Source organism: Saccopteryx bilineata, chromosome 1 (genome assembly GCF_036850765.1).
Source record: "Saccopteryx bilineata isolate mSacBil1 chromosome 1, mSacBil1_pri_phased_curated, whole genome shotgun sequence".
Classification (NCBI taxonomy): Eukaryota; Metazoa; Chordata; class Mammalia; order Chiroptera; family Emballonuridae; genus Saccopteryx; species Saccopteryx bilineata.
Window position 1 is genome coordinate 342,737,736 of NC_089490.1, and position 18,603 is coordinate 342,756,338.

An 18,603-nucleotide genomic window follows, 5' to 3' on the forward strand; every position below is an offset into this window, starting at 1 on the left:
CTGGAACCTGTGAATATCACCTTATATGGCAAAAGGAACTTTCGCATCTGACCAGGCGGTGGCACAGAGGATAGAGCGTCGGACTGGGATGTGGGGGACCCAGGTTTGAGACCCAGAGGTTGCCAGCTTAGGCGTGGGCTCATCTGGTGTGAGCGGAGCTCACCAGCTTAGACCCAAGGTCGCTCGCTGGCTTGAGCAAGGGGTTACTTGGTCTGCTGAAGGCCCACGGTCAAGGCACATATGAGAAAGCAATCAATGAACAACTAAGGTATCGCAACGAAAAACTGATGACTGATGCTTCTCATCTCTCTCCATTCCTGACTGTCTGTCCCTATCTATTCCTCTCTCTGACTCTGTTAAAAAAAAAAAAAAAAAAAAAGAACTTTTGCAGGTGTGATGAAGTTAAATATTATGGGATGGGGAGATCATCTTGAATTATCCGTGTGACTGCTAGATGCAATCACAAGTGTCCTTATAAGGGGGAAGCACAGGGAGATTTGAGTCCAGAAAAGTAAAAGACATGACAATAGAAGCAGGAGGTTAGAGGCCACAAAAGGCAATCTACTTCTAAAAGCTAAAAAATAAGAGTCCTCCCCCCCCCCAGTCTCCAGTAAAAAACAATCCTAAAGGCACCTTGACTTTAGCCTAGTGAGGTTGCTTTTAGACTTCTGATCTCCAGACCTGTAAGAGAATAAACTTGTGTTGTTTTAAGATTGTGCTTTAAGTATGTGGTAATTTATTAAAACAGCAGTAGGAAACTAATGTCAGGTGCCTTTAAAACACCTAAGCAATGTCAGGTTTGCAGTTGGACAAAGGGCCTAGAGGTGAGGGAAGAAGACTGGGCTGGAGATAGAAATTTGAGTGCAGTAGTCACGTGGTTGGCATTTGAGGTCGTGGGAGGGCATTAGCTCACACGAGGAGTGCCGCCGTCATCTACCTGCTGTGCCTCTTTCAGCAAGCTACTTAACTTCTTTGAAACATTACTTACTGAACATCCTATCAAGCAATTTACATGCATCCTCATTTAATCCTCACAAACACTTTATGAGGAACACACCAATTTTATCTCCTATTTACAAAAAAAAAAGGAAAATAAGTTAAGAAAGAAGATTAGTCATTTGTCCAATATCAGACAGCCAGGAGGGAAACAAGACTTAACTCCATTCCTTGTGGTGCGGCCCTTAGAGCCCAGGTACCGGCAGCACTGACACAATCTAGGAGGGTGTAGTCCCGCTGAGTCAGAATTGGACCTTCAACCAGACCCCCCAACGAATCGGCGCAAGTGGGAGAAGCACTAGGCTCTGGCCTGCCTCCTGAATGGCCTCCATCACTCATGCAGGTGCCGCACGGAGACCCTTAGAGTGCTAGCTCAGAGTTCTGGAAGCTAAGGTGACCAATCATCCTCCTTTAGGGAGGACAGTCCTTCTTTTGTAAGTTCCGTCCTCCCTTGAAAAGTATCTTCCTACATGTCCTCCCTTTTGATTTTGGAAGACTAATCTGTAAATGTCCGTATTTGATCCATGCAGAGTTGATCCATTGTGTGTGATGTGATGTATTTGTACCTAAATGAGTACTTTTTCGTACAATTATTATTAAAAATAGGCATGTAAGCATAATTACAATATAAAATATTACAAATGTTTTTATTATGCATTTATCATATTATAGTGTATTCTGGTTGCAATGAATAAAATGTTTCTTTTATTTATGATATTGTTTTCTTTGATTTATTTTTGTCCTTTTTATTTTAAAAAAGTTGGTCACCTTATAGAAGCACAGAATGGTCTTCACTTCTGTTCATTTCTGTATCCTTGCTCATATCATTCTCTACCTGGAGCTGATACTCCTGTTGTAACTCTCATTACAATTTTGTCTCCTCCGCTAGCACATGAAGGTCTCTAGGAGTTGCAGTTCTCTGTCGCACCAGTATCCCAACACCGGGCAAAATCAAGACCCGGAGCAGACGCCCAGCAACTATTTCAATTTGAGAATAAAGTAATCAATGAAACTTGTCGCCTCAGGCGAACTAAACGCTCTCGAGTGGCAAAAGAGGCGTGTCGGTGAAAGGACGGTGGGCGGAAAGTATAAACGCGAGGCGGCTCAGCGCATGCGTGCAGCCCGCGGCGCCGTCTCAAAGGCCCTTGTCCGCATGCGCGGGAGGCCGGATACAGAGCGAGTTGGTGGAAAACGCGCGATTCAGCAGCAATGGCGGTCTTCCGTGTTGCGACTAGTGGTGACAGTTGGTTTTCGGCTTTGGCACTCGGAGTAACTCTTCTCAAATGCCTTCTCCTCCCCACCTAGTAAGGGATCCGCACGGCTAGGGGCTGGGCGGTCAGGGCGGGAGAGAGGAGCGTGGTTGAGTCCGGGTATGACAAGGAAAGCTAACTTGGAAGTTATGTAGTCGCCGCTTTGCTTTTGCTAAGCTTCCCATTCCAACCACTGAGTGTTAGTTAGTGTTATCTTAGAACTAGATCTTCGGGCGGATGTCTGGTTTCAGGTCAGCCGTTCTTTGCCGTTTCTGAGCCCCAGGGTCCTCATCCTTAATAGGCAGATTAACAACACCCACCTGCACTCGTTAGCTAGTGTTCATCAGCTGCCTGCCGTGCTAGGCAAGTGTTCTAAGTCCTGGAGATGCAGGGAGAGGAAGATATTTCTTGCCCTTGTGTTGGTCGAGTTGGTGGGGACAGATTGGCAAACACGAAAGTTTCAGGTTGTGACTATGGGGCAAGACTACTTATCTTTTTAGGGAGTGATGTTTGAGTTAAAATCCAAAGGGTGAAAAATAATAAGGAATGTGAAAAGCAGTTCAGGCATAGGAAAAAGAGCAAGTGCAAAGGCCCTGTGGTAGGCAAGAACTCAGCATATTAGAAACAGAAACTAGCCATTGTGGCTCAAGAGCAGTAAGGGAGGAGGTGAGTGGCACTGGAGGAGGTAAGCAATGGTCGCTTAACAGGGTTAGACTGCAGTGTAAAAGAGAGATGCAGGGCCAAGACTAAGAGTGTGTAAACCAGTCAGGAAGCAACCACTAAGTGGTGAAGTGTGTACGATGGGTACTCAGATTTTATTAATATTAGCTTCCAGCTTCTGGTCATCTTTTCTAACTTTTCTCCCTTGCTTTTTCACCTCATTTCTTTTTTCCCTTTCACGTTTAGGGTTTTGTTTATTGCTATCCTTTGGTTCAAGCTCTTGATAACCTCTTGTTGATTTGAGAATGAAAGAGTTGTATATGAAGAATGTACATCTATACTGATGCATATGTGTAATTATATAAGTAATTAAATGTATATGTAGGTTCAGCAAAATTACTTAAGAGGAACTTGGGAAAAGAAGGCATTGATTGATCACTTGGACCTTCTGCATAACTGAAAGTACAGAAGCATCTTTACATTTTAAAGCAAATTGGAATACTAAAATATAGGGAATTCCTTTCAAATAAGAGTGAAAGATTTTATTTATTAAACTTTCTGTTTGTGCATATAAAGTGATCTTTCTTGCTTTTATTATTTCAACCTAGAACTGTGTTTTCAAGGTCGTTATTTTGAATATTCTTCATTTACTGACCCAGGATTAAGAACATATACTTGCTACTCTACTTTTCAAACTGGGAACTCCTGGGAAATGAGATGGGAGATTTAGAATAAATGCAAATATATTCAACAAATTGTGTACTGCTTTATTATGTAACAGTCACTGTGGTTGGGGACTGTAGGGAAAGACAAAATGGATATGGCCCCTGACCATGAAAAGGATATAGTTTAGTAAGGGTAACAAGTTCCAGAAACAAATCAATGCAAATATGTAATTACATAATTAGACTGTTGAGTGTTTGATTTTTGTTTGTTTTGTTTTGGTTTGTTTTTTACTAAGTGAAAGGCGGGAAGGCAAAGACAGACTCCCATATGTGACCCAACCAGGATCCACCCAGCAAGCCCCCTATAGGGCAATGCTCTGTCCCATCTTGGACTGTTGCTCTGTTGTTCAGCAACTGAGCTATTTTATTGACTGAGATGAGGCCATGGAGCTATCCTCAGCACCCAAGGCCAACTTTCTTGAATCAGTTGAGCCATAGCTCTGGGAGAGAGGGAGAGAGAAAGAAGAAGGAAGGGGAGGGGTGTAGAAGCACATGGTTGCTTCTCATGTGTGCCCTGATGGGGAATCGAACCTGGGACTTCCACATGCCAGGCTGATGCTCTACCACTGAGTCAACCAGCCAGGGCCAAAAATTAATTTTTTAAAAAGGTTTTTTAATGTATTGAGCCCATCCATGAAGTGCTTCTAGATATGGACAGCAAGTACAGCAATGGACAAACAAAAGTTGTACTCAAGAGGAGAGAAGGGTAGCAGAACATGCCACTCCAAAATATGCCTCTTTATTATATGATTATTTTAAGAAACTGCAGACATAAGAGAAACTCTAAAAACAGAGAAGTTACCCTTTTATAAGAGAGATTACATTAGAGCCTACCTGACTGGTGGTGGCATAGTGGATAGAGCATCAGTCTGGGACATTGAGGACCCAGGTTTGAAACCCCCAAATCTCTGGCTTTGAGGCTTTTGTATATACATCACTAATTAAAACTGGCTTTATTTTTCTTTTGGTAATGTTTTATGTCAATTTAATTCTTCGACCAGTCACAAAACCTAGATGATAAGAGGAAATTTTTCCTCCCCTGTAGGGGAGATGCCTGACTATATTTATATATAGTGAGGGGGAAAACCGTAAACAAAGAATTTGAAGACTGGGAAAGGCAAGGCAGGAATCATTTTCCACTTTCACTATCTGATGAACTACTCTAAGCTGAAAATCCATCCAACTTGTATGTGAGACCTTTTCCAGTTAACGAATCTTGTTAGGATTCTTTCTGAACAAGAGTAAGTCACCTTTGAACAGCAACCTGAGGGCCTCCCTTAAGAAAATGTATGGACTTTTGGTCAGCCCTTTAGATCAGTGGTCACCAACTCCCGGGCCACGGACCGGTACTGGTCCATGGGCCATTTGGTACAGGTCTGCAGAGAAAGAATAAATAACTTACATTATTTCCATTTTATTTATATGTAAGTCTGAACGTTGTTTTCTTTTTTAAAAATGACCAGATTCCGGCCTGACCTGTGGTGGCGCAGTGGATAAAGTGTCGACCTGGAAATGCTGAGGTCGCTGGTTCGAAACTCTGGGCTTGCCTGGTCAAGGCACATATGGGAGTTGATGCTTCCTGCTCCTCCCTCCCTTCTCTCTCTCTCCTCTCTCTCTCTCTCTCTTTCTCCTTTCTAAAATGAATAAATAAAATAAAAATAAAAAAATAAAAATTATAGATTCTGCCCTTAAGGATCTTATAAAAAAAAATGACCAGATTCCCTCTGTTACATCCGTCTAAGACTCACTCTTGACGCTTGTCTCGGTCACATGATACATTTATCCATCCCACCCTAAAGGCCGGTCCTTGAAAATATTTTCTGACATTAAACCGGTCTGTGGCCCAAAAAAGGTTGGGGACCACTGCTTTAGATCACTCTGAGACTCTTTTCACTTACAGTTTCCCCATATTTTCCAAAAGGAGGTCTGGCCTCCAGCTAAGTGAGGTGTTTCAGGGTTATGTAATGCCTCTTTGTGTCTGTAAAGGATAGAGAGCTGTAACTATATAGAGGTGTTGATCCATTTAAAAGCATAGTGTTAGAAATGTGAAATTGATAAATGTTACAAAATTTCATTTTATTCATCTGATTATTTCCAATAGCCATTCCACAGATTTTGAAGTACACCGAAATTGGCTTGCTATCACTCACAGTTTGCCAATATCACAGTGGTATTATGAGGTAAGTTTTAATTTTTACTTTTTGGGGGGTTTCTTTCATGGTAATATGTGAAATCATAAAGTATCATTGATGTTAAAAGTTTTCCAAAGTGTGTTTCTTCCTCGGTTCTGCCTTCTAATACTATTAGGGAATCCTGTTACTTCAAAATGAGTTTCCCAAACTACAAATTGATAATTATAATATTTGCTACACCCTTTTTTTTTTTTTTTGTATTTTTCTGAAGCTGGAAATGGGGAGAGACAGACAGACTCCCGCATGCGCCCGACCGGGATCCACCCGGCACGCCCACCAGGGGCGATGCTCTGCCCCTCCGGGGTGTCGCTCTGCCGCGACCAGAGCCACTCTAGCGCCTGGGGCAGAGGCCAAGGAGCCATCCCCAGCTCCCGGGCCATCTTTGCTCCAATGGAGCCTTGGCTGCGGGAGGGGAAGAGAGAGACAGAGAGGAAGGAGGGGGAGTGGAGAAGCAAATGGGCGGTTCTCCTATGTGCCCTGGCCGGGAATCGAACCCGGGTCCCCCGCACGCCAGGCCGACGCTCTACCGCTGAGCCAACCGGCCAGGGCGCTACACCCTTTTTGAAAGCACATTGGATTGTGAAAAAGGAAAACTTCGGTGTTAGGCCTGGCTGTGCCACAGCCTAGAACAGCGGTTCTCAAAGTGTGCACCAAGGCGCACTGTGTGCCCTAGAAAATTTCCAGGTGCACACTATCATGTTCCAGAGAAATATGTGCCTGTTGGGGACCAAAAATCCAACAGGATTTTTGGAGTTTAGATTTTTGGGGAATAGAGGTGTGGGGAATTGGCTGTAAGCTGACAGTCTGCCAAACCCTCCACCTCACTTGCCTGATTAGGTTGCAAAAGGCTGTTAAACTGTGGTGCTGGATTGTTTACATTAACCCCCATGTTCCCCAGAAAACCTGGAGGCAAGTTTCTTCTATCCTTTGTTTGGTGCAAAGTTAAGATGATATGTGTGGTGGGGATTTTCTTTTTTTTTTTTTTCATTTTTCTGAAGCTGGAAACAGGGAGAGACAGTCAGACAGACTCCCGCATGCGCCCGACCGGGATCCACCTGGCATGCCCACCAGGGGCGACGCTCTGCCCACCAGGGGGCGATGCTCTGCCCATCCTGGGCGTCGCCATATTGCGACCAGAGCCACTCTAGCGCCTGAGGCAGAGGCCACAGAGCCATCCCCAGCGCCCGGGCCATCTTTGCTCCAATGGAGCCTTGGCTGCGGGAGGGGAAGAGAGAGACAGAGAGGAAAGCGCAGCGGAGGAGTGGAGAAGCAAATGGGCGCTTCTCCTATGTGCCCTGGCCGGGAATCGAACCCGGGTCCTCCGCACGCTAGGCCGACGCTCTACCGCTGAGCCAACCGGCCAGGGCTTGTGGGGATTTTCTGCACTCAACACAATTAAGAGTAAAAAGAGAGGAACTCTTCAGTGTATTGAGGAGGAAATGAGAGTTTGCCCTTCAAATATATGCCCAAACATTGAAGAAATCGCTAGGACACATCAGGCTCATGTTTCTCATAAACACAAGAATGAAAAAACTTAACACATTTGCGTGGGACCTGCTGAATTTACTAAATCTTACTAAGAATGTATTTATATATATAAAAAGATAACTTTTTTGTCATTTTTTAATTTTTTAACTCCTCTTTTTTACGCATTCTAAAAAGCATAACTCAAAAAATGTAACATAATGTTTTTTTGTTTGTTTGTTTGTTTGTATTTTTCCGAAGCTAGAAACGGGGAGACACAGTCAGACAGACTCCCGCATGCGCCTGACCGGGATCCACCCGGCACGCCCACCAGGGGGCGACGCTCTGCCCACTAGGGGGCTATGCTCTGCCCCTCTGGGGCGTCGCTCTGCCAAGACCAGAGCCACTCTAGCGCCTGGGACAGAGGCCAAGGAGCCATCCCCAGCGCCCGGGCCATCTTTGCTCCAATGGAGCCTCGGCTGTGGGAGGGGAAGAGAGAGACAGAGAGGAAGGAGAGGAGGAGGGGTGGAGAAGCAGATGGGCGCTTCTCCTATGTGCCCCGGCCGGGAATCGGACCCGGGAATAATGTTTTTTAATGTCAGAATAAATTTAATTTTGTCATATTTATTTCATTTAATTACCATAAAAGCACGCTTGGACTTTTTTTTTTTTTTTTTTTTTTTTTTTTTTTGTATTTTTCTGAAGCTGGAAACGGGGAGAGAGTCAGACAGACTCCCGCATGCGCCTGACCGGGATCCACCCGGCACGCCCACCAGGGGGCGACGCTCTGCCCACTAGGGGGCTATGCTCTGCCCCTCTGGGGCGTCGCTCTGCCAAGACCAGAGCCACTCTAGCGCCTGGGGCAGAGGCCAAGGAGCCATCCCCAGCGCCCGGCCATCTTTGCTCCAATGGAGCCTCGGCTGCGGGAGGGGAAGAGAGAGACAGAGAGGAAGGAGGGGGGGGTGGAGAAGCAAATGGGCGCTTCTTCTATGTGCCCTGGCAGGGAATTGAACCCGGGTCCCCCGCACACCAGGCCGACGCTCTACCGCTGAGCCAACCAGCCAGGGCCTGGACTTTATATTTTTTTCTTTAACATTTGACTTAATTATTATAACATATTTCTCAGAAATTTGTATTTAGTGTGCCTACAATTATTTGTAGGATTTTAAATGCACCCTGACTTCAAAAAGTTTGAGAACCACTGGCCTAAAATGTATATACTTCATTTCTCTGAGCCTTAGTTTCTCATCTGGCAAATGAGGATTTGGAATGGAGTATTTCTAAGAGCCTGTCTTTTTCTGCTGTTTTGCAATTTATGAGGAAAGGAATAATCAAATATGTGTAGGCCCTGGCCAGGTAGCTCAGTTGGTTAGAGTGTCCTTCTGACATACCAAGGTTGTGGATTCAATCCCTGGACAGGGCACATAACAAGGATCAGCCAATGATGGCATGAATGACTGGAACAACAAAAATTGATGTTTCTCTCTCTCTCTGTCTCCCTATCTCTCACAAAATCAGTTTAAAATATTTTTTAAATATGATGTGTAGGCATCTGATAACATACAAACCATTCTCTTATATTATTATTTATAAAAAATCTCTGCGTACCTGACCAGGCGGTGGCTCAGTGGATAGAGCATCGGACTGGGATGCAGAGGATCCAGGTTCGAAACCCTGAGGTCACCAGCTTGAGTGCAGGCTCATCTGGTTTGAGCAAGGCTCACCAGCTTGAGCCCAAGGTCGCTGGCTTGAGCAAGGAGTCTCTCGGTCTGCTATAGCCCCTTGGTCAAGGCACATATGAGAAAGCAATCAATGAACAACTAAGGTGCCACAACAAAGAATTTATGCTTCTCATATCTCTCCCTTCCTTTCTGTTCCTATCTGTCCCTTACTCTGTCTCTCTCTATCTCTGTCAGTAAAATAAAAAAATTAAAAAAAAAAAAGAACCCTGCATGTATTTTTATTGCTGGTATGAATTACTAAACTGCACATGATACTTACTTTCCAAACGGGAAAATTGATTCTCTAAGAACTTGAGTCCAAGCTGGTAGGTCATTGGTTATGTCCTAACTCCCTTTTTGTATTTGGATGAATAACACTGTGTCATAATCAAGCTTATTATAACAAGGTTTTAGATCAATTTCCTTTGAACTATAGTTGATGCTAAGGAAACCGGAAGTTCTTACTTAGGATATAGATTTTGATGTTCTGCTCAGTATTAACATAGAAATTGTTCTATTTGTGGCATATTTTATTTATTTTTAATTTATTGATTTTAGAGAGAGAGAAAAAAACATTGATTTGTTCCACTTATTTATGCATTCATTGGTTGATTCTTGTATGTGCCTCGACTAGGGTTCAGACCCACAACCTTGGCATATCAGGATGACGCTATAACCAACTGAGCTACCCAGGCAGGGCTATGTGTGGCATATTTTAAATGCTGTTTCATTTCGTGTGCTTTTTTAAAAACCAGAGAATCTTTGCACCCTCTTTGTTTATTCAGTCACTTAGGATATGTTCCATCTTCACTTTTTACCACAGGCAACTTCAGAGTGGACCTTGGATTACCCCCCGTTTTTTGCATGGTTTGAGTATACCCTGTCACATGTGGCCAAATATTTTGATCGAGAGATGCTAAATATCCATAATCTGAATTATACCAGCTCAAAGACCTTATTTTTCCAGAGATTTTCTGTCATCTTTACGGATGCACTCTTTGTGTATGCTGTGCATGAGTAAGTCTGAGAATGTCATTTTGTGTGGAAGGTGTTGAGGAAATAAGTATAGTGTGAATTTGTACTCATTTGGGGGAAACAAAGTTTATACAATAGCAAATTTTAGAACAGTACGAAACTGTGTTGTTGTATTTTAAACTGTACAGTGAGTCATTATAGTAAGCAACCTACCTTAATCTTGTGGAAGAAAATGGTGAAGAAGGGGGGTTACAGGCATAGGTAGAACAAGTGACTGTGAGTGTTGTGAAAGGTACTCCCAAGAAGAGTTCCAGCACCATTTCTCCTGCCCAAGTGGCTCCGTATGCTTTTCTTTCCTTCCTTGTAGCAGGCCCCCCGAGGCTTCTGTTACCTACTATATTCTTTGGGATACATACACACACACATACATACAGCACACGGACACTCATGCACACTTATGCATTGTGCTAACCACCAGTGGAGTTTTCACCCTACTAAACTCAAATCTTATGGAATGCTTTTAGTTCCCACCTAAATTCTTTCTTGAAGACTCTTTGCCAATTTTAAGTTATGTTTATATTTTTGTTTTGTATCTTTTAACTATAAATTACTTTTAAGTACTTAAATACACTTATATATACTGTTTTGCCCAGTGACTTCCAAGTAGTAAGTTTTTAGTTAATGTTAGTTTCTATTCTGTCATAATACTTAGGTCTGCTGGTGTGATTGTAACAGAGCAGTAGCTGGTGTCCATTCAGTGACCCTTGTCATAAATAGGTCATTTCTGTGCGTGAGGCCTTCGGAAAAGGTCCCTTGGGAATGTTTTAACCGTTGCTTATTTTCATGGAGCAACTCCTTTTGACACCCTAATTTTCAGTCTGTTCATGAACTTGAAAGAGTTGGAAGGAAAGGTGATTTTTAATGCCCTTCTTTTAATTCAAAATGTTTTCATTTAAGCCCCCAGGGAACGTGTACAGACAGAGCGAGCGAGTAGAATTCAAGTCTATCTGCAATGTAGAGAGAGGAGTTAAGTAAGATAAAATTGTTGAAATCTATGTGCCAGTTCCCAGAACCAGGCACTATGTATAGATTAGTAATTTTCCAAATTTTCTCAATTGCTCTATAAGGTTACTACTGTATTTCCTCATGTATAAGACATACCATTTCCCAAAAAGTTTGGCATCTAAAAACTGGGTGTGTTGCCTGACCAGGCAGTGGCACAGTGGATAGAGCGTTGGACTGGGATGCCGAGGACCCAGGTTCGAGACCCTGAGGTCGCCAGCTTGAGCGTGGGCTCATCTAGTTTGAGCAAAAGCTCACCAGCTTGGACCCAAGGTCGCTGGCTTGAGCAAGGGGTTACTCGGTCTGCTGAGGGCCCATGGTCAAGGCACATATGAGAAAGCAATCAATGAACAACTAAGGTGTCACAACGAAAAACTGATGATTGATGCTTCTTATCTCTCTCTGTTCTTGTCTATCTGCCCCTCTCTCTGACTCTCTCTGTCTCTGTAAAAACAAAAAACTGGGTGTGTCTTATACAGTGGTTGTAGTTTTTTTACTTGCATTACAAGCGCTTTTTTGCGCTTGTTTTATCAATCATTGTTAAAGACAGTGATTCATCATCAGATACAGATGAGGTCAAGCTAATGGATGGGAATTTTCACAGTGATGAAGAGTTGTATGAATTTTATGATGAATAAAACTTGGGTTTGCCTGACCAGGCAGTGGCGCAGTGGATAGAGCATCAGACTGGGAGGCAGAGGACCCAGATTCGAAACCCTGAGGTTTCCAGCTTGAGCTTGGGCTCATCCGGCTTGAGTGCAGGCTCACCAGCTTGAGTGTAGGATCATAGACATGACCTGTGGTCACTGGCTTGAGTCCAGGGTCGCTGACTTGAGCAGGGGGTCACTGGCTCTGCTGCAGCCCCCTAGTCAAGGCACATATGAGAAAGCAATCAATGGACAAAGAAGACTAAGGAGCTGCAACGAAGAGTTGATGCTTCTCGTCTCTCTCCCTTCCTGTCTGTTCCTCTCTCTGTCTCTCTCTCTGTCTCTGTCACACACACCCATACACACACACAGACACACAATATAAACTTGAGTTTAAGTTCAATAACTTTATGTAATACATTTTTTTTTCAAATTTTGGACCCCAAAATTAGAGTATATCTTCTACATTGGAGCATCTCATACATGGGGAAATACAGTATATATCTATGAGGAACCGGAGGCTCCTTGGCGGGAAAGCAGATATTATTTGTTACTCTTTTTTTTTTTTTTTTTGGTGACATATTGAAAGAGACAGACAGACAGGAAGGGAGAGAGATGAGAAGCATCTCTTGTTCATTGATTGCTTTCTCATACGTGCCTTGACAGGGGGGGTGGCTACAGCAGGGCCAGGGACCCCGCACTCAAACCGGGTGAGCCCACGCTCAAGCTGGCGACCCCGCGGTCTTGAACCTGGGTCCTCCATGTCCCAGTCCGAGGCTCTATCCACTGTGCCACTGCCTGGTCAGGCTCATTTGCTACTCTTTAATTGCATCTTTATTGTATCTATCTTTTTGTTTTATGTTTCTTTGTTTTTAGAAAATGCCAATATTCAAATGAAACACATTTAAAATTTTTTAGTAGAATAATACATCTTCATTGTTGAAATTTTAGAAAACAGAAAAGTACATATGCACACAAAGTAAAAATGACCTGTATTCCTCCACTGATAGCTTTCACTAGCACCAATTCAGTGCATATTATTTCAGCTTCTTTTCTGTATTTAAATATATTTTTATAAAATATGAATGGGATCAGCTGATATTGTCACTTAATTTAATATTTATATTGCTACTTTTAAATGATAGACATTTTTATGTAACAATTTTTAAAATTGTTACTTGGAAATCAGGAGCTGCCAGTTCCTTGGCTCCGTTGGTTTTGGCCTCTGCCACGCCCTCTCAAATTCTCTAAGCTCTGTTCTTCGTCTGGCTGGTGTGATGATGTATTATTGTAGAGTGCTGCATCGTCTTGGTCTGCGGTTTTTACTCTTAAGTACTAAAATAGTGTGTGTCGTCCCAATTTTCAAAATCCTTACATTTGGGGTTTTGGCAGCTTCTTTTCTTTTCTTCTTTTTTAATGTAAAGCCTTTGTTTTAAATCAGTTTAGCTGATAAAGAGACATGGAGCCACCACTGAGGTCTTTGTTTCTACTGTCACCTTTTAAAGCAGTCAAAAATGGCATAGACAGTTTTATTAGGAATGGCTAATAAATGTACCAGAGTGTATCACAGTGTTCTCTGTAGTTGTATTGTGATGTTCTAATGAAGATCTAAGTTGTTTCTGATTCTTTACTGATGTTTCAATATAGGTGCTGTAAATGCGTTGATGGGAAAAAAGCAGGTAAAGAACTTACAGAGAAGCCCAAGTTTATTCTGTCAGTATTGCTGCTATGGAACTTTGGGTTGTTAATTGTGGACCGTATCCTTGACATTTTATGTATTATTCACTTATTCTGTTATCTTATTAAATATAAGATTAATTCTTTATATAATGGTGTTTCTGAAACATGAACTGCTTTTGGAAATGGGTGTGGGGTAGGTTAGTGGGTTCTAAAAACTGTAGTCTGTGCCCAACTTGACTGGAGTTTATTAGAGCACTTTATCCCTAAAAAAAATTTTTTCCCCTCTTTTTCAAGTGAGAAGAGTGGAGATAGAGAGACAGACTCCCACATGTGCCCTGACCAGGATGGCCAATGCTCCACCCATCTGGGGCCATGCTCACAACCGAGCTATTTTTAGGGCCTGTGGTGGAGGCTCTATGGAGCCATCCTCAGCACTCAGGACAATGTGCTGAAACCAGCTGGGCCATGGCTGTGAGAGGGGAAGATAGAGCAAAAGAGAGAAAGAAGGGGGAAAGGGACAGGTGTAGAGCAGATGGTTGCCTCTCCTGTGTGCCCCAACTGGGAATTGAACCCAGGACATTCACACACCAGGACGATGCTCTACCACTGAGCCGACTAGCCAGACCCTGTCCCTGAAAATTTAATGGTGATATACGAGAACCAGTTAAACCAAAAGTAAAGCAATATACTAGGACTTGTTAACCGTCTTAAAGATTAATCTAATATACAGTTTTATAACACATTATTCTGATACTTTTCATAGGAAATGGCATATTATAGTGTTACAAATGGAAACAGGACTTTTCCGCCATCTTGGCTTACCATATATTAATAGGCAAAGTTCTAAATTCCTACTCATAGAAGCCTAATTTTTACAGTTCTCATCGAAGTAGCCTAGCATGGAAGAAAATACCCAGACTTTAGTTTCAGTTTGACCTGTACTCAAATTCCTAGTTATGTTATCACAGAAGCTTTAGGCCATGTGTAGATTAATGTCTCTGAGCTCAAACTACCTTACAGTTTATTGTGAAACTTATTAAGAATATATATGTACTAATAAACAGTGGAATGCTGCATACTAATGGTCTTCATTAGCTGTTAGGTAACTTCCTTTCTCATCCCTAATTCTAAAAAACAAAACAAAATAAAAAACCTTTTGGCACTTTGGCTACTGAGTCTTTAAGGTAGAAAATAACATGGTTTTCTTCTTGAACATAAATCTTAATTTAAAAGTTTGTCCAGGATTTAACTTTAATAGAAAACACATTTACGAGAAGTGTAATGTTTTTGTCTTTAATTTACCTTATAAGAAGACATTTGCAATTTTTAAACTCAAATCTGTTGGCACAGTTCATTATGAATTTGGTTTCCTTTGTTGTCTTTCCTTGACCTAATTTCAGATATTCATTTCCAGTACAATGGGTTTTTATTTGGATTAATGCTACTCTCCATTGCAAGATTATTTCAGGTAAATACAAAATAGGCTAATTTGATTTTTTCCCCCTTGTTTGTTTCTTGCTTATAAAGGCAACAGTATAGTGAATGATGGGTAAATTTTTTTTAATTTTACTATTAATTTGACAGAGGTGGGGGACATCATCTCAGTGTTCCACTTTATTGTTCCATTTAGTTGTACACTCATTGGTTGCTTCTGGTATGTGTGGTCAAACCCACGATCTTGGTGCACCAGGTTGATGCTTTATCCACTGAGCAGGGCTGTGTTGGGTAAATTTATTTCACCAACTGTTTTGAGTTACCAAGTGCAATAACAACTTTTTTTTGAGTATTTTTAACAAATTCCATCTTCTCTTTTGACAGTTTTTTTCATTTTACAGATGAGAAACTTGTATTCTAAAAACTTGTTAGAGTATGGCAGTCCTGAAGTGAACTTGAGCTTCTGCATTTGGTTGGGATCGTTTATCTAGGAATGCAATCTTCTGCAGTTTTTATAATGTAATAACTATTATGGTGTGGTGGGGCTTGGCCGTCAGAAGCATGTACTATAGTGTAACGGAAGGGATAGGATTTACAATCAGAGGTCTGGGTTGAAATCTTGACTGACCCTGATATACCAACCCTCACTCAGACAGGGGTTACCCAAATGCATTGGCTGCTTCAGATTGAGTGCATTATATATGATATCTTATTGAACACACCTTGAAACTGGTCTATGAGGTTGTTATAATTATTAGTCTCCTTTTTATAGAAGAAATCATAAATTCAGGTTTTTGAATCAGAATCTCTGTGGTTTAAGAATCTCCAGAGAATTTTGATAAACAGGGTTGGAATTCCAACCCAATGCCAGTCCTTTTATCCTTTCAGCTTTAGTTTTCTCATCCATAAAATGAAATTTACCCCTTGTTACATGTTTATTTGTAAAATGCGGTTACCTCACAGGGACTTTGGAAAGATCACGTTTGATAATCTGTTCTAAAGTTATTTGTCAGCTATAAATGTCTGGATAATTTTTCTTAACCATAAAAAGTCACATAGTACATAGAGTATAATTGCTGTTCAATGAATGATTATTGAATGGTTGTTGAACAAATAAACTAAAGTTTAGCTATAGAACCAGCTAGACCTCCTCTGAATCTCAAATAAATTACAAAATTGGTGAAGAGAGATCTGAAAGCATCTGATTCTTTCTCCTTATCATTCCCAACTCACTCTAGACGACACCTGCTGAGACAGTGAAAGAAGGAACTCGACCTGTCACGGTCCCTTTGACAGATTCCTTCTCTGAACCCCAGGACATTATCTCACTTGATCCTTCCAAAATTCATGTGAGGTAGGTAGCATTCACACTTCTTTAGTTATAGTCAACTGGGTTTGTTTGTTTGTTTGTTTTAGTCAAAATACCTTTAATTCTCCTAGGCAGTTTGATAGGATCAAGTACTATCCTTCTTGATGCCTTCAGCCTAATAACACTATATGTCAGTGGTCCCCAACCTTTTCTGGGCCACGGACCGGTTTAATATCAGAAAATATTTTCGTGGACCTGCCTTTAGGGTGGGACGGATAAATGTATCACATGACCGAGATAAGCATCAAGAGTGAGTCTTAGGTGGATGTAGCAGAGGGAATCTGGTCATTTTTTTTTTTTTGGTCATTTTTTAAAAATAAAACATCAAACATTGTTCAGACTTAAATATAAATAAAATGGAAATAATGTAAGCTATTTATTCCTTCTCTGCAGACCGGTACCAAATGGCCCACGGGCTGGTAGCGGTCCATGGCCCGGGGGTTGGGGACCACTGCTATATGTTACCTGATCTATATGATTTATTTATTTATTTATTTATTTATTTATTTATTTTTAAAGTGAGAGGCAGGAGGCAGAGAGACAGACTCCCGCATGCACCCTGACTGGGATCCACCCAGCAAGCCCCTGACCAGGGGATGCTCTGCCCATTAGGGCAGTGCTCTGTTGCTCAGCAACTGAGCTATGCTAGCTCCTGAGATGAGGCCATGGAGTCATCCTTAACACCTGGGACCAATTATCTTGAACCATTCGAGGCATGGCTGCAGGAGAGAGAGAGAGAGAGAGATGGGAGAGGAGTGGATGATCACTTCTCCTTTGTGTCCTGACTGTAAATTGAACCCAGGACTTCCACTTACCAGTGGATGCTCTACCACTGAGCCAACCAGCCAGGGCCTATCTGTATGATTTAAATAATTTTTTGGTAGCATTGCATTATATATATTCATTAATACTCTCTTTCCTAGCTCTTCTCCAGAAATCAACTCTGGCTATTGTAAAACTTTATAAGGGGGTGAGGGTAATTTAGTTCTCTGGGCTTTAGTTCCTTAGGGAGAATTTATAATGTATCATTAGGATGATGTGTTCTGTACCACAGCATCAAACTTAGAACTTAACAGATATTTGTTGAAATAAGGAATTTATGAACCAACTAGACTCAGTATAAAAGCTAGCTGGAATTACTTGCCTGTATTCATTCACTTTGTGTTGCATGTAGAACATTTGCCTTAATTTAAAAATTATTTTTATTTTATAAAATTTAAGTCATATACAAAAGTAGAGAAAATAACATAGTGATCTACAGACACAAACACAAAGGATTTTTTTGAAACACATCTCAGACATCATATTTCATTTGTTGAATATTTTGAATCGTATGTTTTAAAATATGTATTTTTTAATAAATTTACACTTTATTTCCTTCACACTGCCTTATGATATGATATGCAATGCCTAGTTGTCTGAGATGAGGAAATTATAAAAATCATGTACTCTTAATTTTCTGTATTATGTTAGTGCACAAGAACAATTAAAAGGATTTAATTTTAACATCTTTATATATATATATGCATTTTTTAAAACTGCAGTAAAATATACAACATAAAATTTATTACCTTAATTATTTTTAAGACAGTTCAGTAATGTTAAGTATATTTACATTGTTTTGCAACCGTATTTGGTGCTTTTTATTGTTTAATTCATTCTATTTATTAAAATAATTTTAGATTTATAGAAAAGTTGCAAAGATAATAGAGTTCCCATACCCCTTGCCCATTTCCCCTGATTTTACCATCTTAGATAACTATGGTATGGTTAATAAGACTAAGAAACCAATTTTAGTACATTCAGATTTCACCAGTTTTCCACTAATACCCTTTTTCTGTTTTAGGATCCAATCCAGGATATTATATTACTGCATTTAATTTACCCTGAATTTTAAAGTGACATTTCCCTTTTAAATCTCCTAGAAAAGGCATCTGGAAGGAGCATTTCTCTTTGCTGTTCTCCTACATTTCAAGCACATTTACCTCTACGTAGCACCAGCCTATGGTATATACCTGCTACGATCTTACTGCTTCACTGCAAATAAACCAGGCAAGTTTTAGTGAGTCTAGCAAAACCTCCTATACTTTATTTTTTCTTGACTTGGTGGCTTGCTTGGTGCAAGGGTCTTATGAAATATAATAGATATTTCTCAGTTATTGATCCTTCAACCCCTTTGCCATTCTGACTTTCCTCTGCTCTTGCCACGTTATAATGATTGGTGGACTATCAGGGGAACCTTCTAGTTTCAGCACATGGTATAAGTTATGGTTTTCCATGCCATTGGTTTATGACAGTGTTCTTTTCTGTAGATGGGTCCATCCAGTGGAAGAGTTTCAGCTCGGTCCGGCTTATTTCCCTGGGACTGATTGTTTTTCTAGTTTCTGCTCTTTCGTTGGGTCCTTTCCTAGCCTTGGTAAGCCTTTTC

The 18,603-nt window shown here is 41.2% G+C and overlaps 1 protein-coding gene across 4 annotated transcripts in view; it reads left to right on the forward strand.

Annotated features, from left to right (window-relative positions):
• The first annotated feature begins 2,161 nt into the window (after positions 1-2,161).
• Positions 2,162-18,603, forward strand: part of ALG8 (ALG8 alpha-1,3-glucosyltransferase) — a 31,192-nt gene continuing 14,750 nt past the window's right edge. For 3 of the 4 annotated variants that reach the window (XM_066253707.1, XM_066253709.1, XM_066253710.1), the window contains exons 1-7: positions 2,162-2,300; positions 5,733-5,811; positions 9,832-10,025; positions 13,340-13,449; positions 14,773-14,840; positions 18,101-18,227; positions 18,488-18,591. In XM_066253707.1, the coding sequence (XP_066109804.1) occupies positions 2,206-2,300; positions 5,733-5,811; positions 9,832-10,025; positions 13,340-13,449; positions 14,773-14,840; positions 18,101-18,227; positions 18,488-18,591 (777 nt within the window). In that variant the 5' untranslated portion in view covers positions 2,162-2,205. The remainder of the gene's footprint in view (positions 2,301-5,732; positions 5,812-9,831; positions 10,026-13,339; positions 13,450-14,772; positions 14,841-18,100; positions 18,228-18,487; positions 18,592-18,603) is intronic. The other variant, XM_066253708.1, reaches the window with a different exon arrangement.